Below are 21509 nucleotides of genomic sequence, written 5' to 3'. Positions count from 1 at the left end.
GGCCCGAATGCCATTTTCTTTAGGCTTCAGGCATTTGTTGGTCGTTCAGAATGAACCACAGTTCTTATGAAACGCCAATAACAAGCTTCACTGGGGGTGCCCGGATGAGAGCTGACTTTTGACATTGCGGACAATACTCTCCTCGGTCCCATGTTCATTTACTCGTTGCCGGAGAAAATTAAATGGAGGGAAGCATGCCAGGGCGATGAGCACAACTGCCCAGGAGTCTAGCAAATGTTCAGTCCCTTGGAAATAAACTAGACGAGCTGCGTGGCTGCGTGCACAGATTAAACACCAATGGGACAATATAGGAACTGCTGTTTTCTGGCATTCACTGAGACATGGCTGGAGCCCAGTATGCCCAACTAAACTGTGCCCTCACTCGGGTTTCTACAGTATATGTCTTCCAACAAGACAGATCGAAGGACTCAGGCAAGTTGAGGGGAGGGGGGAGTTGTGCTTTATGGTTAACTCGTCATGGCCTACGGATGTCTGTGTTCAAATAATGCACTGTTCCCCGGGTCTGAAGCTGCTAACCATCAAAGTTAAACCTCTAGCCCTAGGCGAGGTGTGTAAGATTGTAAATGGACTTTCTGAAATATCCAAAGCTTGGAGGCCAGTGAACTTGTAAAGCATTTCTGTATGGCCACTTCTGCCCACAATGCCTCTACTTGTCATTCATAAAGAAAAGGATGTTGGCCATCTTGGCCAATCAAAAGAACGTTCCCTACCCTTTTAACCCATTTAGACCTGAGGACGATTCTACAAATGTCTTCTAAATCCTGACAGTTTTCTGAAAACCCATGTTTCTATGGCAGTGGTTCTCAACCTTTTTCATGTCAAGGACCCCCAAAAAAATATGTAATTGGCTGCCGACCCCCATCTGAAAATATGTAGTTCTAAGGATATGTAGTTCAAAGATTTGTGCCGCATTGTCACACTTTTTCAAAAAATAGCAGATCTACAAGCTCATAGCGCGGCACTCGGTGCCGTGCTATGAGCTTGTAGATCTGCTATTTTTCAATAGCTAAAGTATAACATAATGCTATAAACACCAAAAGGGGTTCTCGTCTAAAATGGGATAAGGAGTGATCGATGCCTTATCATACACGGTCAACTGGCGTCCGGGGGGCAACATGCAGTCCCCACCTTCACTTAATGCGGCCTGCAGGTTAATATGCAAATATTATTGATTTCAGATGTTACAATTCTAAACATGCAAACATAACCCGCTTTAATTGCTTCAGTCTATATTAGTAGTCGTTTTCATGTCCAATGTATCCGTATTTAAAACTTCACCACTTTTCAACCTACAGTATACCTTCATATAATAAGGTCCTCACTAATGTTCATGATAAAAGGCCACAATTCTTTTCTACTGTGACTCATAGCAGGGCTGTGGGCAGTTCAGAAACCTGTCCACCAGTGACATCATCAATGGGGAATCCAAGCCAATAGAAACTGCAGGCTTTCTATTCCTGAAATGTTGCAATGCGATAATGTAAGCCATCTTTCTCACGATAATACAAATCTAAATATATATAATAATAATAGAAATAGCAGATCTACTTACATTTTGAGCTTGTAGATCGGCTATTTTTGCTACTTTTGTGACATACGTAGAATGACGATAGGGCATTAAATTACAAAATAAGTTTAAATAGGGAGATAAGAGGTGTGTAAATATAGTGTCCCTCTTCATCATCAAGGTTGCCCGCCCCCGCCTTAAATAGACAGGAGCTAATACTGCTCGTTTCAGACAGAGGCTAATAGGAAATTAGCTTAATAGGGCCTTTAATGTTGATCAAATGCAATTTTCTCATCATCTTTGTGAATAAATAAGCCTATGGCTTTGTGATTAACAATCATATGGCATTTGTTGACCTTGGGTGGATAAGCTGGGGCAATGACAAATGTCTGGGTATAGTAGTATTTAACCTTTAAAATATTATTATGAATTATCTGTATACTATAAAGCCCTAAACATCATACAGTAGGAGATTGCCTTATGGTATTTTGGCAGACAGGCTTTCATAACGTGCCGCTGTCCACCGGGTGCACAAGTATTGCGTCTAGCAGTTGTGTCAGCATATCATGCTCTTCAGAATCAGTTTGAACGGCAAGAAGCAGGTGGAAAAGATAACGGGTTATTTTAAAAACATGTCTAAATAGTTAATAATGTTAGTTTATTATTCTTGCTACTGTAGTCTCTCTCATAAATGTTGACATCCATTACCGTGCGTTCAGTTTCAACAATGCACTAAAACGATTTTGACATGAAAACAACTGAAATAGTTTGATAATGTACAGTATGTTTTGCCATGAACCATATTTTCCGTATTTTCAATGCGTGCGGCAGGAAGACCGCAACGACTGGATTTGGCAGTTTCACCACAACGGTACCAGATTCTCTGTCTTGACTTCTTCCTGATTGACAGGCCCGGTTGCATTTCCTAGATTGGGCCTTAACATAACTTGAAAAGTGAACAGTGGCACACAAACACATTGTATAACTAATTTTGGGCGGGAACCCCTTTTGGTGTTTTAAGCATTATGTTATGCTTTAGCTGTTGAAAAACCTACAACTTGTAGGTCTGCTATTTTTGAAAAATCGTGAAAATGTGGCGCAAATCTTTGAATATATATTATTTCGGAGCGAACGTTTTTAACTCAAATCTTTGCTTCTGGGAGGTCCCTGGAACTACATATTTTCAGATGGGGGTCTGCGGCCAAATACGGATACTTCTGGGGGTCCTTGACATGGAAAAGGTTGAGTACCACTGACATACAGTAGAAACATAGGTTTTTCAGAAAACCTTCAGGATTTAGAAGACATTTTTTAAGAATCATCCTCAGGTCTAAATGGGATAAGCACGTACGTGCAAGGCTGCACGCATTACACACACACACACACACACACACACACACACACACACACACACACACACACACACACACACACACACACACACACACACACACACAAAGCCTGGGTCCTTCACACTACATGAAAAAATATTCTTTATTCGCTCTCTGAAGATGAATAAAGGCTGGCAAATAACTTGCTTCCAATTTGGCAAAGCCAAGAGCATGTTAATGTGCCTGGGAATAGAAGAACATCCAAATAATCTTTTTTAAAGATGTCTACTTGGCTAGGCTCGGTTTCAACATATCCAGTGAATGTTTGATGATACTTAATTATTTTATGATTTGGACAGCATCTAAGGATGTCTGATGGGCAAAGATAATTTAGAGCTTGACTGTATGAGGGGGTGAAGGGCACAGACATCCTTCTATGACTAGATATGAGATACGGGAGTTGAAACCTTAAAGTAGGCTGCCAATCACAGATGGACGGAATGAGGTAATCGGAAAGCCCATCTCTCAGCTGATTCATTGAACATCATAGCCTGAATTTCTGTTACTATGCTCCTATCACAGGGGTTTTAAGTAATTGAATATGAACCCTCCCTCTATCTGGTGTGATGAAAGCTGTACTGAATTGCAGTAGGATAGAGGGCATGCGTGTGTCATCATCAGCATCATACCCGGACGTTATGCAGGAACGCTGATGTATGGGCTTGACAGCCCATACATCCAAACAGAAAAGTCCTATCTGATTGCATTAAACGACGTTAAACAATGTTAAACTCACTTTGCCACTCAGTTTATGCATAGTCTCTATATTTGCTTTAAGTTTAAAGCACAAAGACAGTTATTCTTCAGTCAGGAGGAATAGAGCATGTTCTAGTGCAGGAGCTCCATTACAAAGTATTAGCAGAGATACAAATGGCCATCTGAGTAGACTGCTGTCTGTCTGCTGTAAAACTGTACAAAAGTGTTGATGCAGAGCCAGTTTTGACTGGTGCAGAAGACTGTCAAACTGCATTGAAGGACTGATGAATGATGACTGGCCTGGAATGACACACACGCACGCACGGATGCACGCACACGCACACGCACACACACACACACACACACACACACACACACACACACACACACACACACACACACACACACACACACACACACACACACACACACACACACACACACAAGCCCATGATATGCACACACATAAGCACACAGGTTCTTCAAGGATGAACCTCGCTGTTGGCTAGCCGACATGTAGGCTAATTTAGTGGTCAACAGTTTCATGAGCAGAAGAACCAGAGGGATGAGACTAGTTCGACGAAGGTGTGTCACCAGTCTATTTCAAGAATTAACATTTAAAGCTCTTTTTAACCCTCCCAACCCACTTTCTCTATCTCTATCTCTCCCTCATACACATGCACGGATTGCACGCACACGCAGCCACACCCACACCCATGCCCCCCACCCACCCAATGGATGCTAAAACTACTAACTTGCCAGGGGCCTCATACTGTATAGTGCAGGCGTGCCCAGAAGGTAGATCGCGATCTACCAGTAGATCACAAAGGCATCTTTGCCCTAAAGAATATTACATTTACATATAATATATATATATATATTATATGTAATATTTAATTTAAATATAAAAACAATTTTTGGCATCTGCCACTTGAATTAAGTTGACTTGATTGATTGACTGACATAAAAAAGTGCCTGTCAGCTCAAACCCATAATGCAATACTTTGTTTTCAAGAGTGTTGCTGCTGCGCACAAATGTCGGTAGATTACGAATGAAATACAAAAAAAACGACCTATTCCATTTCTCCCCTTTCCCATTCCAGGTGCATTTGTCTTAAATGTAATGCCAGCGCCGCGCTATTCCAAAGCCATTTTCAGCAATGGTATTATAATGTTTTCAGTGAGTAGATCTTGTTGAGCTGGTCATTTTGAAAGTAGCTCTCATGTCAAAAAAGAGTGGGCACCCCTGGTATAGTGTATACTAGTGGAATAATTTTCCACTTCTGTCTCCCACCAGCCATATGATAATAATAATAATGAATTGCATTTTATAGCGCTTTTTCCAAGTGCTCAAAGCGCTTTACAATGGTTCATTCATTCATACATTGGGAGGTGAAGTGGCGAACAGTCGACGCCAGCGTCCTCACTTCCCACATTCACACACCAATGCTGGCGAGCTCACACCGACCGACTCATTGGAGGCAATGTAGGGTTCAGTGTCTTGCCCAAAGACACTTCGACATGTGGACAGGAGGAGCCGGGATTCTAACCACCGACCCAGGAATCATTGGACGACCTGCTATACTTCCTGAGCCACAGCCGCCCCGACTAAACACTAAAGCACTCAAGACTCCTTTAGGCAAAAAGAGAAAGTAACACGTTTTATCAATAAAGTGGGCACAATGACTGACCTCTATCTGAGTCAGCTAACGGAGCCAATTACCTCACGTCTGACTGACTGCCAAAAGAGTTATGTCAATCCCTGAGGATAAATAAATACACATGATGACAATATGCCAAGCGCAGCAGTGACTATGACAGAGATGTGTTATACTGCTAAGTGTGCACGACATCTCATGATGGCCCGACCACACACGTTACAGTACATTTCACAGTTTAAGAGGCACTAGAGATGATGAAATACGGAAGGCTAATGATGTGATGTGCACATACATGCCTTGGGTTGGGAAAGCCTAAACATTAACAACTACCAGCATGTCTGTCAATTACATTTTTGGGGCATCTACAGTATATATGTATTTGTACAACAGTGCCTGACCATGGATAAACAAATATATCCACTAAAAATACCCGCGCATAACAAACATCATAATAACATTATACAACAACACTAAAAATACCTGCCCGCAAAACAAATCTTACTCCATAATCACATTATACAATAACAAAAAAGTTCATGATGGAATGGCCTACCGACTGTGAAGCGAAAGCTGCATATTTGCGACTTTGTGACTATTTGTTTTATATGTAAGAGTGCTGCTTTCATGACCCTGGAGCCCATGACACAAATTCCAACAATCCTGTATAATTGAATGTGTATAATTGAATATTATGGTTGTTCATCTAAAAATAAGGTTGACAAAGCCATCTTCATGCTAAATATTTGTGGAACTTTTGACAAATTTGAAGTAAAAAATACAATGAAAAGTATTAAATAACAATAAGGCATACTGTATAGCAACACCTGTCATTTTTCACAAACTAAAAAAAGACAGACACCAGGAAACCATGAGGTCCCACCAAGACAAAAAGGCCAGTGAGAAATCACAGCAGTTAAAATGTAGATCCTAGTTCATATATATAATATATATATTTATATAAAATGTTGAATTCTTACAAATCTCTTTGACTGTAACTCCCACCCCCCCAAAAAAAGAAGAAAAATATGCATTTGAATCTCACCTCCTACATAATCCTGTTCCGCTAGTCAGTGCCGAGAACTGTCACAATGATTAGCTCATGCAAATTAGAGATTTACAACAAAAAGTTAGACTGCAAAATCCTCAGCGTTAATTTAATTCTGAAAGTACAAATGGAAACAAATGGACCCATAATTAACACTCAGGATTTTACACAGGTAGATCTGTTAAACTAACTATAGCCAAAGGCACAGTGGCATCATGATGTGGCGACGGACTGATGTATGGATGGATGAACAGCCTCTGACTGACACTATACATGCAGATTACAACTGGGTTGTTAGCATTGCTAATTAGGCATAATTGAGTGCATTCTCTTTCCCATCTCCCAAGGGCCATATCTAACCTCTGTCGTATTTATGCAAAGGTTATTTGAAGACATTAAAAATCCAATTAGACATAGCACAAGCACACGTTTTTCTTTTTTGTGGATCGTCAATGACCTAAAACAAATAACTTGATGCATTACCGTATATATAAGCCCAGCCAACTGACCTGCATTCAAATAATTTGCAAACTTCTAATTTTTAGACAGCTAAAATGTATTATGTGTATGCTTCACTACAAGAGAGTGCAATTTAATTTAAACAATACAAATAATGTATTTCAATGTTAATTTAGATTAGCTGTGTGATTGTCTGTCTCCTTTGTGATTGTCTGTTCGATGTTCCCCTTTTCAGGGAAATCCGCAGCAAAACGATAATTGTTACAGAAACAAGTCAAATGGTAAAGGATACAGAATAATAGGGGGGGTTCAACCATATGTTTCAACCCATCAAAGAAATATGTTCGTGCACACGTGACTAAAGTAACGACCTTGCAATACTGCTGTACCGTATGCAGATAATAACATAACATAATAATAAGTTAACACACACACAAAAATGTCCCTGCATACACGGATGATGATCAATAAAGAATAGCTCTAAAGTACCAGAGAAGGTACAGTATGCCTTATACATTTAGAGATTCACTGCCTGCAGTGTCACTCTGGGCATACGAGACGGACGGCGCTACTTTGAGCATCAATACTTTGAGGAGTGAGTGGTAATTCCAAGTCTGCAAAGAAAGAGTTCGAAGGAGGAGAGACAGCCTGTAGAGTGGGCAGCATAGAAACCCCCACAAACAGAAAGAGAAGCTGGAGGAGAGTACAGCCTGTAGAGTGGACAGCATAGAAACCCCACAGACAGGAACACTGGAAATCTGGCAATCTCTGGGGAGAACATTGTTAGTGGACTCTCTTCTTGACTGACTTGCCTTTTCTTAATGTGTCACTCTGTCAGTGTGCAAACGTCTTTCTGTTATAATTTTTTAGTCTTTCCTTTTGGTGTGTCTCGCCATGCTGTGACTTTAGTGCTTGGCAAGGCTTGGGATATGAATATGTTCTGGTGTTGGAAACTAGCTCCCATAAGTGATTTTTGTACATTACTTATACATATTTTCACAACTAACTTATTCCCTGGCCTATATACTTCATTGTGTAACAAATAGTACAAAAATATCCGTTGCTAAGCAAAACATTGTGAGCTTGTAGCTATTTACGGTATTTTGAAATATACAGTATTATTGCAATATTATGCCTATAATGCCATGCCCTATACAGAGGTGGGCAACTTTGACGATGGAGAGGGCCACTATAATTCCACACTCACTCCAGAGGGCCACATTGCATATACTATCGTAGCAAAAATATATCTACAAACGTGTCGCAGTGCGACACGTTTTGAGCTTGTTGATCAGCTATTTTTTGCTATCATTTGATGAAATCATGAATAATTGTTCTATGTTTGAATTGGAATACTGAAAAGTACATGTTTTATTTAATTTCAAATGGCGTTCAAATGCCTTTAATTATAGTTATGTTAAACTTTATGAACTAAATACAAATACATTGGACATAAAGAAGGCAATAACATTGTAATACTACTCATTAACCTACTAATTTAGACTTAAGTAATTAAAGCTGGGTCATGTTTGGAATTGTAACATGTGAAATCAATAATATATCAGTATTCTGATATTAACCTGAGGGCCACATTAGGTGAAGGTGGAGGCCCCATGTGGCCCCAAAGTGGAACCTTATTGTACATTTTCTCTTTCGCACACTCTTCTTTAGAACTCTAGCATTCCTGTTTCAGATTTGAGTCATTATAGCCTACAAATTTCTATTCAATATTCTCTCCTCGTGCAAACTGTTTTGTACCTTCAAAGTAATTTATTTGATACATTCTGAATGGTAAATTAATGTTGTCGGTCAGGTTAACCACTTAACCCCAATAATACTTGGATGAGCGGGGTGCCCTGAGCGGGGTGCCCCAGGGGTATATCATTAGACCCCTCATTTTCTCCCTCTGTACCAAATATCTTCACCAAAAACAGCTGATCACACAACGCATCACAACATGTCGCATTGTACAAATGTAGATATGTTATTTTCAACAAATGCCTATTTAATTTGCATATTATGACGCAAGGGTTCATGTGATAAATAGGTGAGGGAATTGTCTATCTTACAACATCCTTATCGGCTTGCGCGCACGCACGCACACGCACACACACACACACACACACACACACACACACACACACACACACACACACACACACACACACACACACACACACACACACACACACACACACACACACACAAAATACAAGCCCAATAGCCTACAAGAGATTTTAATTGTCACTTAAGATATAGAAGGTATATGATCATTGTGACATTCCTTGCAAAAAGAGAGTGATTTTGCTTCCAACACTGATCAGATTGTTGTCTGTGAGAGGCAATAGAGGGATCCATTCATTCTAGGCAACTGTTTCTGACTAACTTAACTTCTCATGAAACAGACCGTTTACTGGACTGGCTAATCTCCTTTCCTGCTTTGACCATAAATGTGATTACCACCACACAGCAGATAATAAAAACCTCTGTCTGTGCTATGCCAAAGAGCATGAATTAAAATCTGTAGCCTTGAGGAATTGTGACAAATCCATACCAAATGGCACATTCCGTGCTGCGAGCATACAGCCCCCTGCTGGTAAACACCATTATACATTTGATCCACTTTAACCAGCTTCATGCCACTGTTGAATATGAGCAACAGGTAGAACCTATCCTGGAGTTTCATGTGAGAAATACTGGAGTAAACTGCAAGGCGTTCAAACATCCCTCTACACTGTTCCAAACCCTGCATTTAACTAGTTACATTTGCATAGTGCAAATGCTAAAACACACATTAATAGGTCCCCCTTTTCCCCTCACTGTATATGTGTCTTTTCCCTTTTTACCTCCTTAATGATGAATTCCTGTTCTGTTCTTTGGCTATATAGAAGTGTCTATTTGTACGTCTCTAAATGTTTTGATGAATTGAACAAGGTGGACCCTCTTGTAAACAAGTGTAATGCTTTATTGGGTCGTCCACTCACAGTTAGTTAGTCTTTGTATTGAGTTGTGCTTGAAATGTACTGTAATTCTGCAAACTGTTAATAAATATTTCAATCAATCAATCAATCAATCAATCAGGTAATGTTTCATGCTATGAAAATAGTATGGCCTACTTAATTAATGATAATAATAATCAATGACCACAATCACCAATGCACACTGATCCCAAACGTGTGAAAATAATTAGATGGCATGCTGCATAAAGTATAGTTTGCTAGACTGTAAAAACAATAACCATTAAAAATGGAACACCCAGTGGGTAGTCAATGCATGACTTTGCCATAGACAGAGGCATCAATGTTGAGTGCAACAGCAACATTAAACTGTTCATTTATAGTTCCTTCAGGTATTTATTGACTGTGTTTGTAGTTGTAGACCTGCTTCTCAGAAGTTATAGTGAAATTCATTTGGTAGAGTTCCTTCAGGCATTAACCATTAATAGACTGGACATTATCCATGTTTGTAGAACTTGTCTGCTTCTCAAAAGTTAGGCTATACCTACCTAGTGAAATAGAACTGCAGCATGACTTTGCCACTATAGATAGAGGCATCAATATTGAGCAACATATTAAACTGTTCATTTGGTAGAGTTCCTTCAGGCATTAATAGACTGGACAATATCCATGTTTGTATGCTTCTCAGAAGTTATAGTGAAATAGCCTATGTGTTGAAGGTAGACAGCTTCATTATGGGCAGCTACCCCACCTTCCTTTAGCGCAGGTTATAGCCTATACAGCGCAGGCAATTCACTATACAGTCCATATTTCGGGGACACCAAATTCAACATACTGTAGTCCCTATACCTATTATAGGCTATGTGTAGATAGCCTACAGATTTTGTTTTATGCAATCGCAAGGTGTAAAGATATCTCTTTAATTTAGTTTATTATAATAACTTATAAATAATGTATTGTTTGGAATAGCTTGATTGGCTATAAAAACGGGAAGCTGAAGGTACTAATTAAGCGTGAGGGGAGTAGGATAGTTTATTGCCTCTATATCATGTTCATGTTGTATGGCTAGAAAGAAGTGTAGTTTTTATGTATTTATTTGTTTGTTTGTTTAATCTGCTACAAACAAGATCATGTCTAAACACGTACGGGACGAACACTTGGCGATAATCACTGATTTAAATGCATACCTGATATTTCTTGATGAGGTACATTGACGAGGCTGAATCCTTTGGCCGTGTATGCCTGTCTAACCTCGCTACAGCTCCGCGCTTTACTGTCACCACCGAACGACACGGACAGCACTGAGAAAGTGCATAAGGCGACTTGTAGTCTCCACATCGCATACATCAGTGATAAATCCTTGAGAATGTTTGAGAGAAATATAAAATGCAAAATAAATCCGTCTGCAAAATCCAAAAAGGTTGAACGGTATGGGGTGCTGATGATCCGTCACTCCGTGATTGTAATGTCAGGGGGTTGATGAACCACAAAAATCACATCTCACTTTAGATGCGTCCACCACATTGCAAAAGCCCCCGTATCGCTGCTTCTCCTCGAAAAGAACGCATCGAGTCCAGTCAGTGACCCAGCTTGAACAGAATCCGTGTTCCGTTCTGCCAACAACTTCTCTCGTACACACACACAGGACCACTGTCTGTGTTTCTGTCAACGGGAGGAAACCAAAAATCCAGCGAAGACACACACGCTGCACTACGAGTTGAGCGCACCACCAGGGCAGGGCAAAACATGGAATGGATCAGCAGCATGCAATGCATCCACACAGACGCGTAAAGCCGACGACGTGCATGCATTATTTGGCATTTTGGCAGTTGCCCACCACAGCATTTGTAAATATACAATAACAATAAATAGATAAATATAAATAGATATCTATAAATAGGACTAAGTAAATTAATACATAAACAAAATAAAAAAAGTATCCCTAGACAAGTGTAATGCTTTATTGGGTCGTCCACTCAAAGTTAACAGTCTTTGTATTGAGTTGTGCTTGAAATGTACTGTAATTCTGCAAACTGTTAATAAATATTTCAATCAATCAATCAATCAATCAATCAATCAATCAATCAATCAATCAAAATTACCAGTGAGTCATAGTGGCCCATTCAGAGCCTCTGTTCAATGACAATTTGCTTCAGAAACAGAAAGCCTACTGTAGGCCTACTTATGTTCGTTCACATGAGCTCGTCTATAGAGCTATAATAGGCCTACTCTGTGCATGGTCCCAGTCCCACGCACAGGAGAAAAGAGGACAGGACATCTCATCTCTTCCAATTTTGTCAACAAGGGGCTTTTAGATATAGCTGGCTGCCACATGTACAGTAAGTAAGTAGCCAAGTAGCCATATAGCTTGCACTGCAAGCCTCTTTCGTTTTAGTTTTAGAGTTCTTAAAGTTATCTTTCACTATTAAAGTTTACCATTGCCTTTTCTAACTTAAAGGAATATTTCACTTTCAAAATAACTTTTGGTCATTTTATCATCTACTCAGGCTTATATGAACACCCCAGACCCCAGTTTTTAAGTTGCTTGATTCAGTATTCAGATATTTATTCCTTTTTGCTGCCCCGCCCCTTTCCTATACAAACCCATTATAATGTAAAACTCGAAAACACCCATCCTTTCTTCTGTTGACTGATATTGTCCTTCTAATACGTGTTTTTTCATTTACTGTTTTAATTTATTCTTATTCATTCTTTTTGACGTTTTAGTCTCCTCCGGCCTCCTCCTGGAGGAGGTTATTTTCCAAAATAATTATTAAAAATAAATGAAAACAGTAAATGAAAAAACACGTATTAGAAATATCCCACATATGAAAAGATGAAAATATGAAACACCCACAGAAAAGATGTGGGTGTTTTTGATGAATCTATCATGGTTAAAACAGAGTTTGAAGTTATATTGGGTTTGTAATTGTATATGAAGGGGGCGGGGCAGCAAAAAGAATATCAAATATCCAAATACTGAATCAAGTAACTTAAAAACTGTCTGGGGTGTTCACATAAGCCTGAGTAGACGGTAAAATGACCAAAAGTATTTTTGAAAGTGAAATATCCCTTTAAATCGGGTGTTGTTAAAACATGTGATAACTAGCCTATAGGATTCAGGGAGGGGGAGGGTGAAATACGCGATTAACAAAAACAAAATGACCCCAGAAAATGTCAAAATTACAACGGCAACACTATTCAAAATGAAGATTTGTCGAGTTCTCTCAATTGATTGGACATAATTGCATCCTGACGAAGTATGTATTTTCAGCTTACTAAAGAGCTGGAGAGATGGTTACACCCAACTATCACTATAGCATCGGAATATCGAGCTTTAAGTGATTCCATCCATCCATCCATCCATCCATCTTCAACCGCTTATCCGTAGTCGGGTCGCTGGGTCAACAGCTCCACCAGAGTTCTCCAGACTTCCCTCTCCAGAGCAACATTAGTGACTTCCTCCTGGGGGATCCAGAGACGTTCCAAGGCCAGTGAGTTGATGTATTTCCGCCTTGGTCTGCCCCGGGGTCTCCTCCCAGTGGGACGTGATTCCATGATTGGCATAATGTTTTGACCATAATGAATGTAAACCTATAGGCCTAAGAGTCAACAACTCACAACAGTGTCGTTTATTTAGAGTGCGCCTATAGGCGCACTCTAAAACTCCATAACTTCATTGCCTGCCAACTCCTGCCTGCATGGGAACAAAATGTCACCCAGCTATTAAGCTCTGCTAAATACATTGTTTGCCACTTTTCCTGTTGCGGATGCTGTTGTGTTTTTTCACCATTGTTTAGAGCCTGAGCCTAAAAGAGCACCTGTCGCAAATTGCAACAGGACCTAGCCTATTCACATTTTTCTTACAGCCCATAGTGCATTGCGTTTGTGTGTGCATAAGTTCCTCTTTCTCTTGCTGTGTTGCCAGTTTTGCAAGATAAACAAGTGGTCAGGTATATTATGAAAACAAGCACAAATGAAAATAGCTGATCTACAAGCTCACAGCGACACATTGTGAGGTTGTACATCCGTTATTTAAAAACACATCGAGAATAAATCAAAATATTTTGAATATTTTTCCTTGATGTGAAGAAATGTGGAAGCAAACATCAACCAGCAACTAGGCTACCAATAATTTATTTGCAAGTGACTATAGAAAAAACAAGTCAAAGGTTGCTTATAATAAGCAGACATGGCAACACGGCCTGAAGGAAGCAAAGCACACACACAAGGAGCCCCAGTACCTTGACGGGGAACAACGTGGATATGTCTTCTAGCTTTCCACCAGAGAGTCAGCAAGTTGAGCCCCCCTGCTATAGAAATACCCTTTATTTCTCATGGAATTGATGATTTGTGTTGAATAGCGTACATTAGCCCCCTTGAAATCCCATTGCACTGAATGAATTTCAAGGGGGAGTGGTTATCCAGGCTATACATGAGGCCTTTTTTGTTTTATCCTTTTAGCATTGCTTGCATAATTGTAGGCCTATTGCAATTTGTTAATAAAGAAATTCAATCAATCAATAATCATAACCTGTATATTCTATGTTGACATATATCATGTATAAGGCAAATGTCCAAGTATCAATAGATGTGAAGTGATGCAAGTCTGGGACGGATTAACCCCCACGAGTGCCCCTGGGCCGGTAATATTTGCAGGGCCCCCATAGCACGCGTGTGCGCGACATTTTCATGTTTTTCCGTGTTTTTATCATCTTTTTAACCTAAATTTAACAAAATCAATAGCCAATGAAGGGCCCCAGGAGCCCTTTTCAGGGCGTCAAACCTAGTACAGTACCTCACGGTCCAATTTCCCCGAAGGGCCCCTGAGAGCCAAGGGCCCCTGGGCCACGGCCCCATTGGCCCAATGGCTAATTTGTCCCTGATGCAAGTACTGTAGGCATAGTAGGTGTTCTTAAAATAGGTTTCAATGCAGACAATACATTTTTCTGGTTTAATATAGTTGGATCTTCTTTTTCCTTCTTTTTGTTGTTGTTGCCTATAATAGTATTAAGCAAAACAATTCAATAATGTGTGAGCTATTGAGCTTCTGCAGCTCTAAAATAAAATGTAAAAAAGATACAGAGAGGGATGCTATTCTTCACACACATTGTGGAATGCCCTCCTAGGGATACAGAAACATCGAAAAGAAGTCACCTTACCAGGCAACATTTTAAGGTCACTTCTGATTAGGAGTGGGACGTGCCTGCCTGCCTTTATTTTTCCATTTGAGGCATGCAGGGCCAATATGTTCTCGTCTGTCTGTTCTACACTGCCTAATAATATCAGGCATTTAACTGGGTTATTCAGGACACATTCCCATACCATGTGGGATAGGCTATAGGCCTACTTATGGCATGGTATGACAAATACCGGGAATACAGTCAAACAAAACAGAAGGAACAAAGAGAAAATGCATCCAGTACTTGTGCTTGAGCATTGAGAGCAGTGGCGTGCACAGATAGACACTAGGGGTGCTAGAGCACCACCTGCCCTTGCCCTCTGGACAGCAATGTGCCCTTTTGAAGAAAAAAATAAAATAATAATGTGCCCTTGAAAAAAAAGAAAACCCCCTTTTTTTCTTTTTTTTTTACTCTTTTTTTGTATGTAGACCATGATCAATTCTTGATAAAAAAGAGCTTCTAATATATTATTTATGCCCCAAAATCTATAAATCTCACACTATTAAGGCAACCGGCCGGTTCTACGCGCGGCAGAAGGTGCCCTTTTTCACTCAGCACCTGCCCCTCTAAATGTCTGTGCACGCCACTGATTGAGAGCACTTTGGTAGACTTGCATTGACCTGTGTTGATTTGAGTAGAAGTCTAAATGTTTCAAAACAAGACGTAGTGTCTAATAATAACAGTGTGGCCTCCCTCCCCGTCCAGCATTTATAGCTATCGATAGTAAGTTACTATGGTACTATGTGTGCAGGCTGTGTACAATACAGTACAAAGCTGCACAATCAGGTGACTGCATGCGTGCATGTCCTAGTGTGGTGAAGTGCTGGCGCACGCACGCACGCACGCACGCACGCACGCACGCACGCACGCACGCACGCACGCACGCACGCACTAATAGCAGCAGATCTACAAGCTCACAACACCCCGCGCTGCTGTTATAATTGTGCAACACCAGAATGCAACCAAGCATAAAATGACTTGTCTTTTAGTTCTACTGGATCTCTTCTAGTAGAACTAGTCCATCCCTAACATTTTAGTCTAGTTTAGTACCTCAAGAAACCTATACAAAGTATACAACAAATCTCCAACAATGGTACACTATCAGTGACCGGTCACCGGGCGCAAGAAATTGTGCACAGAGCACATACACAATGTACATTTTAAACAGGAAAAAAATAAATATATGGGCCTATGCCAAGGCTAGTATTCACATCCGAACAGGTGTTGGACTGTATATTTAAGATGATCCTTTTGAAATTTCTCAAAAGCACTTTCAAGGCCAATTTTAGTCTGAACTGCAGGTCATTCCACGACCAGGGGCCAAAGAAAGCAAGACACTTTTTTCCCTAGTTAATTGAGTACCACAGACGAATAACAGTCTAAGTCCACACTATTGATCCATAATATGTAAATGATAGATAAGGGTTCAGGACAACAAGGCCTTTTCGTGGAGGGGTCAGTCTGAAATTTGGACTTAGACTGTTTTTCGTCTGTGGTACTCAATTATCTAGATATATCACAAGATTTTAGTCGACTAAAACTACAGTTACAACCAAGTATAAAATGACTTATACTGGATCTCTTGTCCACTATAGTCCCTTCCTAGTTTTTGTTGACAAAATTGTCAATATATTCAGTCTTAGTTTTAGTCATCATAGCTTCATTTTCATTTACCAGTAGTTTCCATCAGTGTGTAGTTTTCGTCACTGAAAATAGGTAGTCGACGAACATTTATTTGTCATAGTGTTAGTCGACGAAATCAACACTGAGCAGAGGTGTAGCAGAGATGCTCAACTGTGGCTAAGGTGCGATTCATACTCCTATTTTAGAGCCGAATAAAAGTCGGTTCGGCTCTGTAGAGCCTAAAATGTGAGTGACGTCATTTGAGGTTCGTGGGGGGGCGGGTATACCGTCCTAAAGTCGGCTCTTCGGTGCTACTGAACATTTCTGACGAGCCGAAATTATTTCGGCACTACAGCGCCGAAACAGCGGTAAAATAGGAGTATGAATCGGCCCTAATGCTCCTACTAAGCTAATAAGCTTTTGCTAATGAGGCCGAGAGATGTTGGCCAGAAGGTGATCCCAGTAGTTGATCGATAGCACACAATGAGGAGTCAGCATGGGGTTCATCATGACTCACCCTTCCTGCACCACTGGGAGAATGGAGCTTTCAGTATTCAGGCCTGCTGTTCTGTTCCCTCCTCAGAAATTGTACTGGGATATCAAAGTTAAATTATTTCATAACCTCCATCTGCTACAGTATACCCTTGGGTGATTATATTGATTTGCTTAGGATCATTTCTGTCAGTAGCCTAATGGTGAAATCTCTTTAAGTTCAATTGATAAAATTGATTCTGGGTTGGACAGACAGACAGAAAGAAGGATAGAATCACAACCTAATTGTACATACAGTACAGTACAGTACAGTACAGTACAGTACAGTACAGTACAGTACAGTACAGTACAGTACAGTACAGTACAGTACAGTACAGTACAGTACTGAATTGTCAGCCCACTCCTTTTTAAATGCTTTGAAGACATGGATAACTCTTGCATACAGATGCAAGGAGAATGAGTCCCACTGGATAAGAACCATTCAAGTGATGTAATCATCACTTTGAAAGGCTCTGGGACGAGAGATGAAAGGAAGTAGAATCACGGGACACAAACTCAGAGGTGTTTGCAATTTTAGCTCTTTGAAGATCATTTATTACAAATTTTCCCCTAAACTATTTACTTGCTTATGCTTTATTACCCATTTGTCTCCAATCCGCTTAATGTGTTTCCTGAAACACATTATGAAAAAAAGTGTACAGAAAGGAAAATAACACACATTCATCAAAATAAAATGTACAAATGTATATCTTTGGTTTTGTGTGCATGGTTACATTACGGTGATGGATTGGTTTTGTTACAGTTATTTCTATGCATGTCTGAAGTGGTACTGTAGTAGTGGAGTAACATTCAGTGTCACAGATTGTGTGCAAGGTGTTGGCAGATTGAAAATAAGGTCACTTTGCTCACATTAGCAGAGTGAGCTACATGATGAATAATTAATCATGTATTTATAATTCATAGATGTTTAAGACAAATATGTACAATCCCAGTTATGAGACCATGGCTTATTGCAACTTGTGCTACAGTATCTCTGGGAGAGTATAAAATAGTAATGTTTTCGAGAGGTAGGGATTAGGGGAGACAAAATATAAAACAATACAAGTGTGCAAGACAAAAGGCATGCATGTTATGTTCTCTATAAATACAAAACAATCTGAATTTTGCAATTCATGGAGGATGTTTGTTACATTTTATGCCTATGAAAGGTTCTTTTTGGTCAGTATGTCAGGCTAATCAGTCCATTAATTTTGTCCAACATTTTTGTCCCAATTAAGATAATATAACCAAAGAAAATTAAGATAATATATCTAAAAAACTACTAGCGATGCCATGAAATCTGCTGTATGTCTTCATGCACTTCAAATGATGAATTCTACTGATGTTTGTGACCCTAAGACCTTTCCTCTAAAGGTTCTCAAACTTTTTAGCTAGAGACCGGAGAAATTTGACGTCTGCCCAAGATCCAAACTCATGAAAATAGCTATACAAGCTCAAATGTGCTGCAATGCAATGTGTTGCGAGCTTATATATCTGCCATTTTCAGTACACACTAAAATCTATTTCTTTGATTTTATGTATTTCTTTTGAACAATAGAATTTTTACTTGTTTATTTTATTCCCCAAAAGATTGTTTGGGGGGTTCTTTTGAAATGATACAAAAAACGTTGTAGGAATTAAAAACATGCTGCTTAGGTGCACTGCACCACTGTTCGCAGAGGTTGTGGGTGCATCCACAATAGAGCGTCGCAGTCCCGCCCCCTACCAGGGCCCAGGAAATGATTCTCCGTTCATTTTCCTCATAGACTTAGATAGCATTTGAAACAGACTTATAGCATGTCATGTAGACAGCACAATAATTGCATTGTATGTAGTCATAGCACATCATAGTACATATATAGCATAGTATAGTATATATGTATAGTTAATATGTATAGTGTCATTATATAGATATGTTCTAGTTACGTTCTTAGCTTACGCATGTTTCTTGATAAATGCATTTTATATATGTGATGTATTCCCATACTTTTGTTCTTGCCTAATGTAAGTCGCTCTGGATTAAGAGCGTCTGCTAAATGCCTAAATTGTAAATTGTAATTGTAAAGACCTTTTAAGCGCCGTACAAAGCCAACTCTTGTCGTGACAAATCATGACAACAAACACAATTTTTTGGGCCAAAAAAAGAATTAGAAAGAAGAAAGAAACGGCAGGCACTTTGTTTGTTGTTTTTCTTCTTTGTAATTATTTGTTTGGTCCAAAATATTGTGTTTGTTGTCATGATTTGTCACAACTCGAGTTGGCTTTGGCGGCGTAAATAAATAAATAAATAAATAAATAAATAAATAAATAAATAAATAAATAAATAAATAAATAAATAAATAAATAAATAAATAAATAAATAAATAAATAAATAAATAAATACTTTTTGAAATGTCTATGGGAAAAATGCATTGGGAATCATTTCCTGGGCCTGGCGTCGTCATGAAAGGGGGCGGGACTGCGACGCTCTATTGGCCCGTGTTCTGAGAAGGGGAAGGTGATTATTGTCACTGCGTGTATAATCTTCCTGATGGGGGCTCCTCACTGGCAGGTGAGTCAACGTTACAACAGCAGTGACTGACAACACGTGTGTGGATAGGACTACTCACAACCTACAATTGGTCCCAAACCAGTGTTTGGGAAACACTGGTCTAGCACCACCCTTTAGGCAAAAAATAATAATAATAATCCAGTTGGACACAAGACATTTCATGGCAGATTGTCATGAAACTTGTTGAACACATTCATTCTCATGTGAAAGTGAAACTAAACCATTAATTCTCATTGGTTGGTTAAACATCTTTATGATGACATTTTGAATAGAAAGCACTTCTGCTGTTTTGGGCTATAATATGAATAAAGACTTGACTTGACTTGACAGATTTCAAAATGTAATGGCCATTTATGCAACCTGAAGCCCAACTATTTGAATGACCCCCAGGCCCAGGATTTGTTTTTGCGTTGGGTACAGAAGAATAGCACGTGCTCTAGGCGCTGCTAGTTTAGACACTGCCCTGTTTCGGGGCTGTCACACTGGTGTGAGGCGTGCAGTGGATGGATGGAAGTAACAATTGTCTGAGGTGCATTGGATTTGGTGATTGTGGGATTTACCAAGCGTCAAGAGGAGCAGTAGAGCATGTCATGTGCAAATCTAGACTGTAGCACACTGCAAATGTGGAGTCAACGAGGACCACATTTATGCTGTCGACTGCGAGAGACATCCAAAAATTGAGGGTGGCCTTAAAGGGACTATAGCCCAAACCCGGCCACAGCCTCCCGAGCTGGAAAAATGGGCGACTTGTGCTGGTACTGGTTATAATATTTTCGCATGCACGCACGCACGCACGCACGCACGCACGCACGCACGCACGCACGCACGCACGCACATTATATATGAATACAAATAAAATAACAGAGGCAAACAGATCTACAAGAGTAGGCCTATAAGGGGTTAATTATACTAATCGATTTAGTGTATTATTAAATACATCTATTTGAATATTTTGCATCAATTAATTTAGGCTAAGTATAAAACATAATAATCTTAAATAAAAACACCCTTCAATTCATTCCTCAATTATTCAGTTAATCATAGTGCTACAGTCATACAACTGTATTCATTTCTGCTATTTACCTTTTGAAAGTCTGTGTGTGTGCCATCCCTGTGCACATTAATTAAATTAAGGTGTTTTATAGGCTAATCTATGCAAAAATGTATACTGTGTCATTTTGTTTTCAGTTTTGTACTTATATGGCCCATGTACTGTAAGAGTGATAAACCACTATTTCAATTTAGCAATCGACATGGACAAAAGCGGCTAATCAATTAATGCTTTTGTGGCATTGACTTGCTGATCACCACATTGTGATTCATAATCGTAAACAAAATACCCTAGTAACATGTTGTCAATAGCTAACGATTGGACAGGGAGGCCACGCTATTGTTACACTTGCCTATTCAATTTTCAGGCATCATGTAGGTTACAGTCAGTGGGGTAGCGATGCTGCATAGTCTCCATCTACAGGGGCCTCCCAAGGGTCACGGACAAGGTGAGAGAGAGAAATATGAGGCTGGCTGGGCACTGTGTCAGGCATCCACAACTGATAGAGAGCCCACTGACACTGTGGACACTGTAGGAGGAGGGGAAGGGGGTGCACCACCTACGAAGACACAAAGCTCTGGACATTGATGCTATAGTTGGAGGGAGTAGAGGGCAGTGATCCAGTTGTTCCGAATTTGTTGGCGAGTCTGCACCCTTGCATCACATCCCAGTCAGTGAGACATGTGACATGTCCATTTGGCAATAGACAGAGCCTCTGAATGCCATCATGCGTGCGTGCGTGCGTGCGTGCGTGCGTGCGTGCGTGCGTGCGTCCGTGCGTGCGTGCGTGCGTGCGTGCGTGCTTGTGCACATGTGTAGCCTACATGTGTAGC

The 21509-nt window shown here is 40.0% G+C and overlaps 1 protein-coding gene across 1 annotated transcript in view; it reads right to left on the bottom strand.

The window, feature by feature from the left end:
- The window catches only part of LOC306920227 (glypican-6-like), a gene marked incomplete at its 3' end in the record, with an annotated part of 183621 nt that extends 172407 nt beyond the window's left edge, over positions 1-11214 (bottom strand). Inside the window, exon 1 of the mRNA XM_079496915.1 lies at positions 10925-11214. Coding sequence (XP_079353041.1) covers positions 10925-11084 — 160 coding nt within the window. The 5' untranslated portion in view covers positions 11085-11214. The remainder of the gene's footprint in view (positions 1-10924) is intronic.
- Positions 11215-21509: the final 10295 nt, after the last annotated feature.

The sequence above is a fragment of the Electrona antarctica genome (genome assembly GCF_951216825.1).
Source record: "Electrona antarctica genome assembly, chromosome: 3".
Lineage (NCBI taxonomy): Eukaryota > Metazoa > Chordata > Actinopteri > Myctophiformes > Myctophidae > Electrona > Electrona antarctica.
Note: the sequence above shows the minus strand (reverse complement) of the source record. Positions and strands in the feature narration are given on the sequence as shown.